We start from the raw sequence: 14,819 nt of genomic DNA, 5'->3' as shown, positions 1-14,819 counted from the left end.
AGGACAAACAGACCAAGTTCACAGCCATTTATGAAAGTAAATTGTAGAGGCTTCCTACACTGGCCAATCTGGCCCCCTTCCTACAGCATGAAGGGGAGGTCTATGTTCTTCTCGCCGGTGCCCACGTAGATGTAGCCACAGTTCTTGGTGCGGGGAGCGTGGAAGAAGGTGAGGCCCGGCCAGAGCAGGCTGCGCAGCACCACCAAGGCATTGCCCCTCTCCATCTGGATGCTCCAGGACCCTAGGAGGGGGCAGGCAGGAGGGGAGGCCTGGGTCCCATGGAGCTGGAGCTCTGCCCTGCACCCCCCCCCCCCACCGGCCCCGTGGGCAGCCTGGCCCGGGTACTACGGTTCCACTGGGAAAGGGAAGACAATTTAATTATCCGGCGCTTTACTCCTCCTGATTGCCTTTTAGCCATTTCACTGCTCATTAAAACCACTTCCAGAGGGAGGGCAAAGGAAATGAAAAGAGGTGAAGCACACCCCGGTTCATTTTGTTCCTGTCAGCAAGTCTAGTTAAAGGTTGAGTGGGGGAGGAAGCAGAGTCCGCAGGCGGGGGGAGATGGGGCCCAGCTAGGAGAGGCTCCCTCCAGGCTTCCCCACGCGGTACGAGGGGCAGCCCGTCACCAGTGACCTGCAGTCCTGGCGCAGTTTGCTCTTCTGGCCAGTTTGCTCTCTCATCCCCAGTCCCAGAAGCCTCTGCTCCAAGATGGATTAGACCTGACCAGGGGCGCACAGAACTTGGGCCGTTTCAGGCCTCCCAGCTCAATAGTCCAGCCTGGCAGCTGGTGGACTGGAAGCCATGCTGGGCGGGAGGGGACTTGGGCTGCAGCTAATGAGCCTTTGTCTATGCTGGGTTCTGCCCTGGATTTTTGCTCCCCAGACAGGAGCAGCCCAGCCTGGGGCTGAGTTGTGCAGCCATGAGGACTTGGCGGGAAGGGCCTGATCCGGCTCCAGAACCAAGGGAGGGAGCCCCTGTGTGGGAGGAAGGAGCCTGGGAAAATCGCCTCTGGATGTAGATCTAGAGCTTCTATTCCCCTGCGCGCTGAGGCCTCTCCCCGGCCCGGCCACAGCTCTGCTCCAGGCCCTGCCAGAAAGGCAAATGCTTTGAAGGTTTTGGTGTTGGACCAGCCAGTGATGCGCTGAGGCCTTCATCAGCTGCCAGCTCAGCTCGGCTGCTTGGCTCCCACCACCCCAGCTTCCCACAGGCCTCCTCCAGCCATGGCCCACCCCGGTCACTCCACACCCAACGCCTTATGGCTCTGTCCCCACCCACCAGGGGCCACCCTGCATCTGAGAGACCCGACCACCAGGAGCCCCGGTGCCCAATGGCAGCTCAGCCCTGCTCGGGGTGCCATCATCTGCCCCAGTCAAAGCCAGAGCTTTCCAGGTGCGTGTAGGTCGGCTGGTGCTGGCCTGCTCAGGAGAGGCCGACACCAAGTGCCACCTCCACCTGTTCAGAAGGTGCAGGGAAGCCACAGTGGGGCCTTCACCTCCCCCACCAGGCCCACCCAGTGCTGACCAGGGCATCAAGAAAGAAGAGGGGCCCTGGTTTACCAGAGCTCCAGCTGGGTCACTGCCTGGGAAGAGGGGGCACTTTCCTGGTCAGAAAGGTGGGGTAGTGTTTCCCATGGCTCCTACAACTTTTCTCTCCAGGCACCTGAGGTCCTCCACCAGCCAGAACTGCCCTTAGTGCAAGAGGCCCTAGCCCGCCTCTCCCAGTCACTCATAGAAAACAGGTTGCCTGGGGGAAATAGGAGTGAGGGTGTGACAGAACAAAGTGTCCCCATGCACAGCATTCAGCTTTTGGCCAGAAGCACAGGCCCTAGGAAGGTACATTCCCACCACCCAGTCACCCCCACCAGTGCCCAGAGCATCACTGGGGGACGATCCCTGCCGTTGGAGCCCACAGTCACACAGCTCTTCAAACTGAAAGCAGGTCAGGCTCTGGCTCCCTTCTCTCTGCCCACCCAGGAGGGCAGCTAACAACCTGCCTGGGCCAAATGCCCGGAAAGAAATGAGCCCCTGGAGGCCCCCAGCATAGATGGCTCTCATCAATTTGCAGTCACCAGCACCTTGGCACATGCTGGCGAGAGCTGACCTTCCCCCGCACAACCTTGGCCACTTGCTACCTCCTGCCTCCAGTAGATGGAGGGGCCCAGGCTCATCAGCCGGGCACCCCCAGCCCCCACTGAGAGCAAGGGGAAACTGACAGGGCTGCCAGGGAGAGAAGTGCAGTACCCCCACTGGGGCAAGGGGGCCGGGCCAAGCAGGCTGAAGGGTGCTGGCGGCCAACGGAAGTGGCATGTGAGAGGCCAGCCAGCCAACAGCACCCCCGCCTCCCTCCCTTGCATTCCTGTCACACTCCTGTCCTCTCCTTGTCCCTGGCTCAGCTGGTCGCCCAGGAAACACATGCTTGCGCACACAGACTCTCAACGTGCCAGGAGTCACGTAGCGTCTACCTGGAGAGCCTGGCACTCGCTGTCACCTTCACCCACTTATTGCAACTGCTGGAAAGACCGGGCCCAGCCACTGCCACCACCTCCTCTCAGATTCCAGGGAAAGCAGCCTCCTATGGCCCTGGTCTCTCCCAAGTCTCCCCAAAACTGCCCTCCTGCCCTCTGGCAGCCACTCTTCTCTAAAAAGCTGTGTTCTGAGGATGTGGTGGGGGGCAAGCAGGTAAATCAGGGATGGAACCTCTTGGCAGGAAGTCCTCCTGGGTTGTGTGGGCCCCAGGGGTCTTGCCTTGCTAGTGGAGGCCTCTGCTAGCCTCAGGTATGCATGAGAATCAGAATTATATTCTCCTGCCTTCCTGGGAGAAAGATTACGTTTGAGGGAGTGGGCCAGACTGGGGATGGGGGTTCCCCAGTCACAGTAGATGGTTTTACACTTTCTCCTCAGAACAGCCCCACACAACTTGTCACACACGCAGAAATGGTCATGGGCCACTTCTCTCAAAAGCGGTCACCCCCCCCCCCCCCGCCAGGGCCAGAAGTCCTGGTCAAATCTCCTGACGGTGGAAGAGTGCCCTATTTGATGGGCAAGGCCAGGCCTCCTGGTCCAGAAGGCTAAGCACCTGTCAGCCAGGCTTCCTGGGGGTTGGATGGGAGGAGCCGCCTGCACACAACCCCAAGAGAAAGCTGATCCACACCGTGTCCCCCACCTGTCGCCCCTGTCCCCTCCTCCTCCTCAACCACCAACCACTACGCTTTAAAGACAGCTTTCCAGGCCAGCAGGCAGGCCCCTTGCTGCCCTCTGCTGCCCGAACTGGGCATTGATGCCTGGCTCCCAAACGCTGCAGCCCTGGGACCTGGAAGTTCCCCAGACCTGTGGGCTCCAGCCCCTGAGTGGAGTAAGGAGAGAGGCTCCAACTGCCCTCCACCCCCCACCCTGCTCTGCTTCCTAGGACACCAGTGACCCTGTGCATGAGGCACCTTCTACTTCCCATTTCCACTTCCCATCCTATTTCATCTCATCTTCCCAAATGTCTGTGAGGCAAGGGCAGTGTCCGGGCGCCCCAGCACGCAGTGCCTGCTCAGTCACTATCTGCTGACAGACTGAACAGCTGGGGCTGGGGAGCACTGAGCGGCGGAGTGCTACCTAGACGTCTGGACTGACCTAGCGCTCCATCTCACGTGACTACAGACGAGCTCAGAGAACTGGCCCTTGCCCGTCATCCACCAGGATGATGGCTCTGCCCCCAAAGCTACCCACTCCCACAAAACTCTGCAGACCCCAGGGTAAAGGCAAGACAGCTCAGGAGGGTGTTGGTGGCAAGGCAACATCCCTCCCTGTCCTGTCTGCAGCCAAGACTGGCCCAGGAACAAGATGCTGCGCTGGCCTACCTCCATGGGCACAGAGAGCTGGAGTCCCCAGGGCAGGCCCAACCCAAACCATCCCTACTAACAGGTGACACAAAGTCCCCCGGAACAATTGCTTCAGTCCCAGAAAGGAAACAATGATCCTTCCCCTGGCAGAAAACGACTGTCAAATTCCAGCCTTCCAGCCAGTGCTGGTGTCCCTGGGAGCCCTCCAGCCAGTGCTGGTGTCCCAGGGAACCTTCCTTCCCGGGAATTTTGGCCATTCTTCGCAGCTAGGCCCATTGAGGCAACTGTCTGCCTTGCAGGCAGCCTCCCAGCAGCTCTTTCTGCTCCTTCACTGGCAGGTAAGGAAGGGAGTCTGGGAGCAAAACCTGAGCATCTGCTCTTCCCCAGACCACCCACACTCCCACTCCCACACCTCGGCCCCAGCCAAACCATCCTGAGGAAAACCTGGGCTTGACTGCCTGCAGGTTTGCTGATGCTGGCTCTGGGAGGCAGGGAGCTGGAGGCCCAGAAGCTCTGATGTTTCCCAAGGTGAGGCCAGGAGCATTCCTTCTCTCAGGACCATACACAGACACCAGGAGCCCTCAGCCACCAAGGCCCCAGCACTGTGGACAACACACGCCAGGACAGACTGAACCATCAGCTGATCCTTCAGTCCTGAGGCTTGCCTGAGGCTGGGATGCCTAGGGCCTCAGGCCACTGCAGCTCACCTACCTCCCAGGCCCACGTTCTTACCTCCTGATGAATTCACTTGCCGACCAGACACATCAGAATGGCCCCAGCATCCTTTAGGAAGACCCCCCAAAGTTCCATATCTTACAACCCCAGCTGCAGGGAGAAATGGCTGCCTCCTGTGTCCCCTTTAGCCAAAAGAAAAGGGCAGACAGGATTGATGGGGTTCCCTTAGGTAGACTTTACTGGGCCCCCCACTCCATCTAGCTGGCTTTGGTCTGCAAAGGCCTAGCACGCCAATCCCTGCTCCCACCACAGAGGATGAAGTTCCAAGGGGGAGGAGGCCCTCTTGGGTCAGTCTCCTAGTCAGCCAGCACTGTGGAGGGAGCGCAGCACCCATGGGCCCCGGAGTATCTGGCTGCAGGCAAGCGAAGTCAGCCTGGAGGTGGCCTTTCCAGCCACACCCAGGCTCAGGGGAGCAGTGCTACCTCTGCTACCTCTGGCGGCAGCCAGACTGGAGGTATGAAGAGGACTTTCCTCAGCCCACCCCTCAGACCTTGCTGCTGTGTCCCACTACCACAGTGTTGCTGGCTTCCTGTATCACCCGGGGTGTGCAGGCCCTTCTGGCTTCTGGTAAGGCTGGGAGCACAGAGTTGGGGGAGATAATGGGAGTCTGGAAAGCATGTCCCATGGGGGAGAAGTGCCCCAGCCCTTACCAACCTTCTTTATCCCCCCTCTCCCCCGCAGGTCCAGGAGCCCTGTTCTATGCTGAGCAAGGTTTGACTTGGGTAACCCCATGGAGCAGAGGCCAGAGTGGCCATTCCCTGCTGGCAGCCCTTACCCCCTTGGAACCATCTCCCAGCCTCTGGGGTACTGCAGTAGCCGTGAAATGGCCTCCAGATCCCTGCTGGGCCCTATTCCATCCCTCTGTGCACCTTATTGTCACAGACCCACTCAAGAGCTTCCAGCAGCTCCCACTGCCTTGCCGTAAGCCTCCTACCCCTTGGCATCCTCGGTCCTCTTGGCCTGCCCCAACTCTCCTCTAAGGCCTTTTTTGCCACTAAATATAACACTAATAATAATTACTGATTTTAATTTGAGTCCTTACTATGTGTTAGGCACTGCTATAAACTTCTTGTATATGCATTAACTCACTCCATTCTCATAACAGCCCAGTGAGGTAGAAAATACCATTATTCCCTTTTAGGAATGAGGGAATGGAGGCATGAGGAAAGTGGGGGGCCCGCCCCGCAGGTCACTCAGCTAGGAAGTAGTGGACCGGGATCCCAGCCGAGGCTGTCTGAAGCCAGAGCCCCTGCCTCCTCCATCCGCTCCCCCACTGGCAGGGAGTGTACAGCTCCCCACAAGTGGTCCCCCGCATGGTGGAGGCAAATACTGTCCACTGAAAAGGAAACACTCATCTACCATCTACCTTGGAGTCTAAGGCTCTAACGCTCACTGTGTTCTTGGGTTTCAGAGTCTGAGCCTGGGTCCTCACCTGTAAATCGGGGGTGACAACAGTAGCCCCCCCAACCACCCCGCCGCAGGTGCCTGTGAGGAGGAACCTGAGATAAGGCACGGAAGGGGCTGAGCGCAGCGCCCTGTGCACAGCAAGCAGGACTGTCGCTCTCAGGAGTCGCCATTCCTATCATTAGCCTTGTCGTTAGCACTGCTGTCATCCACAGCTGGTCCCTGCAGTGCTCAGAAACCCCAAACGTGGGGAGGGAACGAGAGGCAGGGGCACTGTGTCAGCACCCGGGACCCGGCCCCCAGCTGTCCAGAACTGGGCACCTGTTCTGGCAGACAGCCTCCAAACAAGAGCATCTGCGCAGGACACAGGCTTCTCTACTGGCACAGCTCGGGGGAAGGACACGGGGTCCCTGTGAGCCCACCAACTGCTGGGGGTGTGCCTGGGCCAGCCGGGCCCTGAAGAACAGGAAGACCTCTGAGGATGTGTGCACACAGCAGGAAGCAAATGTACAGAACTCATGTCCTTAGCAGGCGGTCTGCCCTGCAGTTGCTCAGCACCAACTCACCGAGCCCTGGCTATGTGCCAAGCACTGGTCTAACCCCAAAGCCAACAGCTGGGGTAGATGTGTGGCTAGGATTTTCAGCGATGTTGTCAGGGACGTTTGGGAGAGGATTCCCGCCTGCCTCCTCCAAGACTGGTATGGAATTCCAAAGAGGCACCGAGGTTCCCTGTCTGTGGAATCACAGGGAAGACCGTGCTTCCTTTTGTCTGCAGATAAGTACTGACTGTTTATTATGAGCCGAGCCCCGGACCGGGGCCCTGGGGAAGCCCCCACCCTCAAGGAACCCCAGTGAACCACCAGCTCCCACTCAGAACCTTGGTTCTAATCTCAGAGGAGAATGGCATGTGGCATGACCCACTGCTATGACCTGGGGACAGATCCAATGTCCTCCAAGTCATAGATTATTACCTTTGGGGATGTCATGCTCTAAGGGGTCCATGAAGTCCAGGGAGGGGTCCAGGTCAGCCTTCTCAAGCAAGGTCTTGTTCTTCAACTCAACAGGCTCCCTGAAGTGGAAGTAGGAACTAAGCTTCTTGGCTTCAGACAAGGACAGTCCTAAAAAGAGGTGGTAGGTAGGAAGGGATGGTTGGCCCCAAACCCCACAGCCCCCCTTTCTCCACACATGGGGACCACATGGAGGGGCCTGCAAAGAACTCAGTCAGATACTGACAGAGAACTAAAGGGAGAAAAAGGAGTTGTGTTCTGTCAGCCCAGGGTTGGTCCAAACCCTACAATGAGGAGACACCAAAGAGGAAGAAGGTGGGGAAGGCAGGGAGCCCAGACCCCCACAAAGCCCTGGGACCTAGGTGGCAAATGCTCTTCTACCCTCAGGCAGAAAAAAGTCAGGGTCCAGTGATGAGCAGCCCATGCCAACTGCCAATCCCAGGCCATGGACCACATCTTTCCAAGTGATCTAGACACAGCTGGTCTTTCTCTGAGGAAGTGGGACAGGTTCCCCAAGACTCCCAGTCCAATTATGCTTGGGAAGAGACGCCCTCCTGCCCTTGAGAGAGGCCCTGGAGACCTCACCTTCAAAGGTCCGATTGACATGGATAGGTCCAAAAGGGGTCTTGAAAAGAGCTCCTCGGGGGATGATCGCTACAGCCTTGTCAATCTGGTCAATGACAGACACCAAGCGGGTCTCTTCCTTGATCTGGACCTGAGGAGACAGGAGAAAAGCCAACCTGCCAGAGTGCTATGCCCATTCACCTCTGGAGCAAGGGCCCCCTGCATGACCTCCTGACCTGGATTGCCACCACATAGACACCAAGTCCATGGAAAATCGTGTTGGGCAAGCCCTCCCCTTCTCTCCTCTCAAAAGTCCCTCCCTCCCTCCCTCCCTTCCTTCCCTTCCTCTCTCCACTCCTTCTTTCATTCCTCTGTCTGTCTCTCTTTTAAATCAGTAATACATACTGATGGTGCAATATTTAAAACCACCCCCCCCCCCAAAAAAAAGCAGTCTCTCTCACCCCAACCCTGACCCTCCAACTGGCCTCCCTGGAAACAACCACTATTAATGGTTTTTTATGTACTCTTCCAGAAACATACCACCCTGTCATATGTAAATGTGGGTTATTTTGCCTTTTTAAAATATAAAAGCAATCCTGATCACTGTGGAATACTTAGGTAAAATAGAAAAAGTTTATAATATACGCCAAAGAATTAAAACCATACATAATCCCACCTCCTAAAGAAAATTACTAAGAATATATTGGCATCCTTCCTTCTATTCTCTTTCCTGTGTATCTATTTAAAACAAAATTGGAGTCTCAGCTCATATGCTTTCAGATCCTATGCTTTGACTTAACCTCTCCCCAGCACCACCCCCCATATTTAACATTTTTATGGAGATGAATTTGGTTATAACCAATATCAAGGGCAACCCCTAATAAGAGGACTTTGTGGAGGTGTTTGAGGAAAAGCAGAGTTTGACAAGGAAAACGGATCACCAGGGCTCCTGAGAGTCACTCAGCTACCTATTTCTCAGGAGCTGCCAACTGAAATTTTTACACATTAGATGGAAACCAATGCTTTACACAGGCCTACGCCAGGGCCTTCAAATAGGTCCCTTCATTTCACCTGTACAAGACTACAAAGTAGATATAATTATCCCACCATTTCAGAAAATAAGCCTCAGGGAGGTCAAGTTTGTCAGGTGGGGTAAGGGAGAGGACTGGGAACTCCGATTGAGGCATCACAGGCCACTACTGACACTTTTGGCCTCACCCAGGTGCAAGTGCACAGGCTGCATTTTGAATTCCAGGTTTGACTGTTTCAAAATCTGTGCTCCTTATTTCTTGACCCAGCAGTTCCATTTCTAGGAACTGAACCTTCAGAGTGTGTGCACATGTTGGAAAGGACACCATGTGCAAGGTCATTCGTTATGGAACCGCCTGTCAGAGCTCCAACTCGGACATGTCATGGATTTCCACGACCGGGACACTGGTCCAACTATGGGACATTCACACACAGTAAAAACAATGGGGGAGGCTCTTCAGAGCACTGACATAGAAAGAGCTCCAAAATTTATTAGGTGAGGAAAGCAAGGTGCAGAAATGTGTGCGTGACATCTGCCACTTGTTTTGTCTTAAGATCAGAAGAGAACGTGGAAAGGTCAGCTATTTGCTGAGACTTGTTTTGCATCAAATGTCTTTGGAAGCAGAGCTTCTGAAACTTTAATGTGTATTCGAATCCCCTTGGAATGTGTTAAAATTCCGATCCTGATGCCAGCCTGAGAGTTTGCATTTCTAACTCCCAAGCTGTGGTGATGCTTCTGGTCCAGACTGCGCTTTGCATAACAACATGTGGACATGCACATGGGTGCAAAATGGGTTACGTTAATGTCCCTGGGAAAGAAGACCTGGGGGACTGGCAGACAGGGGTGAGAGAGACACTTCGCTAAATTTCTTTTTGTACCTTCACATTGCGAATCGTGTGGATATATTATCCAGTAAGACAAAGACTGATATAAAGACACAAGAGCCTGTGCGCATCCCATTACCTGAAAGCGCAACACAGACCCGTCTCTCCCAACCCCTGCCCAGAGCCCAGCTCCAGATGGAGCGGCCCGTCTACTCTCCACCCTGTCGCATGGGAGTTGGTGTGGGCTTATGCTGTTGGCACCACAATTTCCACTGGGCTGGGCTTTGGATGGCCCAGGCTCTTTCTGTCCTCCCGCTCTCATCTTCACTCACCACTACTTCTTCCTCAAAGACCTTCTCGCCCTCACTCATCTTCTGCAGCTCGGTGTGTTCATACTCATGTGAGGGGTCCCCCATGAAGCGGCCCTTCACCACAGACGTCTGCACCACCATCTCCTCCGTGGCAGGGGGCAGGAGGCTCCACTCCATGCAGTTCAGACTGCCAACGACATCCCCACGATCCTGGTTTCCAAGGTTCCTGCCACGGCCCCTTCTCTTGAGGGACAAAGCCCAAGATGCACTGTTGGGACTCACACCTCTCCCCTTCGAAATCCTAAGGGCCTGTGGTGCACCCCACCCCCACGTGTGAGGCAAATTCAAATTTATTTCATAGAAGGTCAAGGTCACAAAAGCTTTGTGCCTACCAAAATTCCAAAAACTTCTTCCCAGATATCTGCACTGTAAGATTCCCGATGAGCTTCTAGAAAGCTGAACTTTCCTCAGTTACAAGCACCTCTTTTGGTAGACCCCAGATTCATGCTCCATCTGCCCACTGAGCCAACAGCAGAGCCACCTTCCCCCATTTCTCAGGAAAGCCAGTCCAGGCTCCTGGACCTGTCCTCTGAGGTCTCCAGCACTGACCGGCCCAGTCCCTTCCTCCCCACTCCTGCCAGGAGAGGGCGTTCTCCCACTCCTCTCTAACCCAACCGGCCTGCTGGGGTGGGAGGGGGCGGGGGGGGGGGGTAGGGCAGGGGCCCTGCTCATCTTTCCACCCTTCTCTCTCCACTGGCCCCCTTCTCAACATCAGAACTTCTCAGCTTTCAAAAATAACAGTCCTCAAATCCATGCCCTGCTGGAAAACAGCCTTTTCTTGTCCCTCACTCCTCTCCTCCATCTCTGAACAATAATCTCAGAACAACTTGCCCTGTGGAAGCCTTTCTCCCCTCACCTTCACTCTGCCCACTACACGGTCATTTCTGCCCCCACCACCCCACAAAATGGCTTAGGAGGACATCAACAAGACCTAAAAGCCAACAAATGCATTCCATTTCTGTTTCCATTGACATCTCCCTTCTCTCTCCTCCACTGCCCCAAGTATTCCCAAGGATCTATTATCACCCCTCCTTTCTCCCTGCAGGCTGGCCCACCTGACTCCCAGAGCCCTAGGTGATATGCAGAACCCAACCTCCTCTCACCACCTCCACTGCTCCCCGTTGGTCCAAGCCCCCCTCTCTCTTACCTAGATACTACGGTAACCTCCTAACTGGTCTCCCCAAGTCCATACTTGCTCCCCTTTCAGTCTACTTCCCACCCAACTGCCAGATCATGTCTCTGTATAGAAGCTTCCAAAGACTTCCCATTACACCAACTCCTTGCAACGCCCCACAAAGCCTTCTGGTCCCTTACCTCTCTGACCTCATGTCCTACAATGTTCCCTCCTCTCCAGCCACACTAGCCTCTATGGGTTTCCACCAACACTAAGTACACATCTGCCTCAGGGCCTTTGCGCTTGCCTGGAATTCTCTTCCCTCAGATAAATACAGAGCTCACTCTCTCAGTTGCTTCAGGTCTCTTATCAGAGCTATCTCTGCCACCCTATTTAAAACAGTACCGCATCTTATATTCTCTATATCTGCAATGTATGTGTGTTTATTTATTGTCTCCCTTCTCTCCAGCCCCACACACTATAATGTAGACTCCGTGAACACAAGGACTTTGTCTCATTTACCATTGAATTCCTGGTGCCTGGATCAATGCTTAGCACATAGTAGGTGCTGAAGAAATAAAAACTTATGGAATAAAATGAATCCTAAGTCTTCATCTTCAGTCCAAGTGTTTTGTCTGGACTCCAGGTTTGTACTTTAATATGCCTTCTTATGATCCTCCCCCCACCGCCCACCCCCCCTGCCCGCCCAGAGCAACTCATACCAAATTCAATGGGGCTTTCCTAGTCCTGCTTCCTGAATTCTGTTCCAGTGGGATTCACCACACTTACTTGGCCGCCTTAGTTGGAAGGAAGGGTCAACCTTGACCTCTCCTCCACCTCTCATTCAGGCCCAAGTCTGGCTAGTGCCACCGCTTACATCTTTCCAACCCATCCCCTGATCTACAGTCCCTCAGCTACCTCTTCCTTGCGGTACCCTTCATCTGGACACTGCAACAGCCTCCTGGATGCTCACCCACTTCAGACCAGCCTGCACACTCAGATCTGAGCAGACTCTTCTTTCTTAAGGCCTGTGAATGGCTCTCCAGCTCGCCACAGCCTCCGAACAAAGTTCAAATCCCGGGTCTTTCCATCCAGTCTGTGTAACACCCTGGCCTGCCACTGTCAGGTTCACCTACCTGCTGTTCTCCCAAACACTCCAAGCCCACTCCAGCCAAGTTTGCAGAACCCTTCCCTCTAATTGGCATGCCTTTCCCCACACCTTCCTGGGGAACTACCCATCAGCTTTCAGATCTCCCTTAGCAATCTTTATTTCATTGCTGTCTAGAAGACCCCCCCCATCCCCCTCTGCATATCTCTCTGTCCTGGGGTTAACACACTTTGCTTTAATTGCTGGGTTACATGTCCATCTTCCTTCCTAGGATGTGAGTAACTTAGAGACGGGGGAGTCAGCCATCTTTGTAACCCCAAGTCTACACAAAATGCCTCCAATCAATGTTGGATTGATGCACGGAGAGATAAATGAAGTCTACAACTCCCTGCGGCCTGGATGGCTTGTTTTGTAAGGTGGTGAACTTCCCAACATTGCTGGGGGTAGTCACCAAAGAGGTGGGTGGGCTTGTAGGGTAAGTAGCCTGTCGAGAATTTTCCCCGGTTCTAAACCCTCCTCTCCCATTCCGCATTCATTCTCTACTTCCTAGAGCGCTTCCTTTTGTGAGCCAACTCCACCACCAAAGATACTTCTGGACCTGCTTCCAAACAACACTTCATTACCCTCCAGGGCTTCTAATCCTTCTCCAAACTGTGCTCTTCAGAATGCCAGGCCTGCACCTGGCGTCTACTCCGGGTCCCTATTCTCCAGGACCTTTCACTTCTCTCTGCCTCCGTTCTTGGCCCTGCCTATATTATAAACCCACTTCCAAATCCCTGCCCCCTGAGTCCTCCAAGCCCACCACACCTCCACGATGTTCTCAGGTCCCTCCCCGTTAATGGTCACCAGCTCCTTGCGTGCCCCCCCCCCCGCCCCTCTCCAGTTCAGTGTCCCCAGACCCTGTTCACCTGCTGTCCCCGCCCCTTTCGATTACTACCACGCCCACCCCCTCCTGGACGTCCAGAGGCGCCCCTTCAGGAGGCGGGGGCCACCGCAGCTGCTAGGGCGTCGCCTCCACCTGTAAAGAGTCTTGCGTGGTGCGAGCTGGTCCTCACTCAGGCCCTGCGCGATGTAGTAATCGGCGACGAGGCCGAGGATGCGGCCCCAGAAGAGGACCCGATCGTAGCGGTAGTCGCGCTTCACCAGCGTAAGGGAGGTGAGCAGCGAGGCCCTACGGTCGGGGCTGAGCCCCTGCCCGCTGCCGGACGCCAGCTCCAGCGACAGCAGGAGGCTTTCCGCGTCCATCGCGCCCGCAGCTCTGATCAACGCCCGCCAGGTTGCTGGGAGAAACTGTCTCCATGGTGACCCAAAGCTCTGCCCTCCCGCCGGGCAGGAAGGATTCCACCCGCGCGGCCCCGCCCTCTCCAAGCCTCAGGCGCACCCTGCTCCCCACACAGCCCTTCCTTCCCCCAAGCCTGTACACACACCAGCTCCTGTCCTCGGTCCTTCTCGCGTTTGGGACCGCACGTGTTCTGCTGTCACGCTAACAGCGTGGCTTCCCCTAACATAGGGAGCCTACGCGTGGGATTGAAGGTCCCCAGTTCCATGGATATTTTTGCCTTTTCTGAGCCTTTCCAACAGTTGAATTGAGTCCTCACTGTATATGCAATGAGGGCTTGGGAAGAAAGACAACCCTACAGTGACGTTAGCTGTATTCTTTCACTCCAGTTGCGTCCCTTCTTGGCCTCAGAATTGAGTGAAAGAAAGAACTTGAGGTCTTGGCTCTAAAAGTCTAGGAATCTAAAGCAATTAACCCCCACCCATGCCAGGTCCTACAGAGTGGGGTCCATCGTTCCATTCTCCTCAGTCTTCATGAGAGGTCTCTATTCACCCTTTCCACAGGACTATTCCACCCAAGTAACAAACGGAGACCTAGGCACCGGGGCAAGGCCCACACCTGGGGGAGCAGGATGTGAAGAGAAGTACAAAAAGGATGACACCACCTGCAGACTACATTTAGCTACTTGGGCCCCACAACTGTTGCTTTTAGGCCCAAATGGTAGCAACACAGAAAAGGCCAGGACCCCACTGCAGCTGGAGCTCTTCCCTCCCTGGGTTAGAGGCTCCTTCACATCTACCTCTGGAGTCCCCAGCTAAGGTCAAACAGGTGAACAGATGTCTCAGCAAGCTTATTGTCAGGGAAAGAGATGGGATTTGTTGACTTTTTAAAAATATTATATTTATTTACTGGAGAGAGGGAGAGAGAGAAAAATAGAGAGGGCATGAGTGGGTGGGGAGGGGCAGAAGGAAAGGGAGCAGCAGACTATACACTGAGCAGGGAGCCCTACACTGGGTTGTCGTTAGTATTAACTGACCTTTTCATTTCTGGATTCCTTTGGAAAGGACTCATGCAATCAGAATGACATGGTCTCCCATGCCAAGGCAAGAGAGAAATAAGTGTCTAAATTACCCAGATAATTACTTTGTTTTGATTATCTGGGCATTGCTTATGAAGGCTTTTAAAATTTGAGGGAGCTGACTTGGCCTAAGGTGTTTTCCATGTCAAAACAATCTGTAACTCCCTTGTCCAAAACTCTCCCTCCCCTTACAGCCCTCAGCCTGTCCATTCCATTCCCAAGTGGGAGATATGGCTCTGTTCCTCTTTCGTAAGGCAGTATCCTCAGACCGAAAACCAGCTGAAATTCTAACTGGTAAAATATGCTTCAAGTGGCCATAGCACCAAAAATCACCCAAACTTATACTGTTCTCATTGATTCCAGATTTTCTGACCACTTATTACCAGCAGGTTCCCTCTCAGGAACTACAGCCTTAAGCCAGAGAAGCGAGTCTTGCAGCTTTCCAATGCTACCACCTTTGGCAGAGTGAATCTGCTTAA

General features: G+C 54.5%; 1 protein-coding gene across 2 annotated transcripts; it reads right to left on the bottom strand.

Moving 5' to 3' along the window:
* Positions 1-80: 80 nt before the first annotated feature.
* On the bottom strand, positions 81-13,243 carry RSPH9 (radial spoke head component 9; the record flags this gene model as incomplete). 2 transcript variants are annotated; one of them, XM_080806487.1, is made up of 5 exons in its annotated part: positions 81-241; positions 6,937-7,083; positions 7,558-7,687; positions 9,723-9,888; positions 13,002-13,243. In XM_080806487.1, 5 exons carry the CDS (start codon positions 13,226-13,228, stop codon positions 81-83), a joined length of 831 nt encoding a protein of 276 aa, XP_080662613.1. The 2 variants fall into 2 exon arrangements, with proteins under 2 accessions (XP_080662613.1, XP_080662614.1); XM_080806488.1 differs by having other exon boundaries at positions 7,558-7,642; positions 13,002-13,228.
* Positions 13,244-14,819: the final 1,576 nt, after the last annotated feature.

The sequence above is a fragment of the Martes martes genome (assembly GCF_963455335.1).
Source record: "Martes martes genome assembly, chromosome: 6".
NCBI classification, from domain to species: domain Eukaryota; kingdom Metazoa; phylum Chordata; class Mammalia; order Carnivora; family Mustelidae; genus Martes; species Martes martes.
This window is presented reverse-complemented; position numbering and strand designations above follow the sequence as displayed.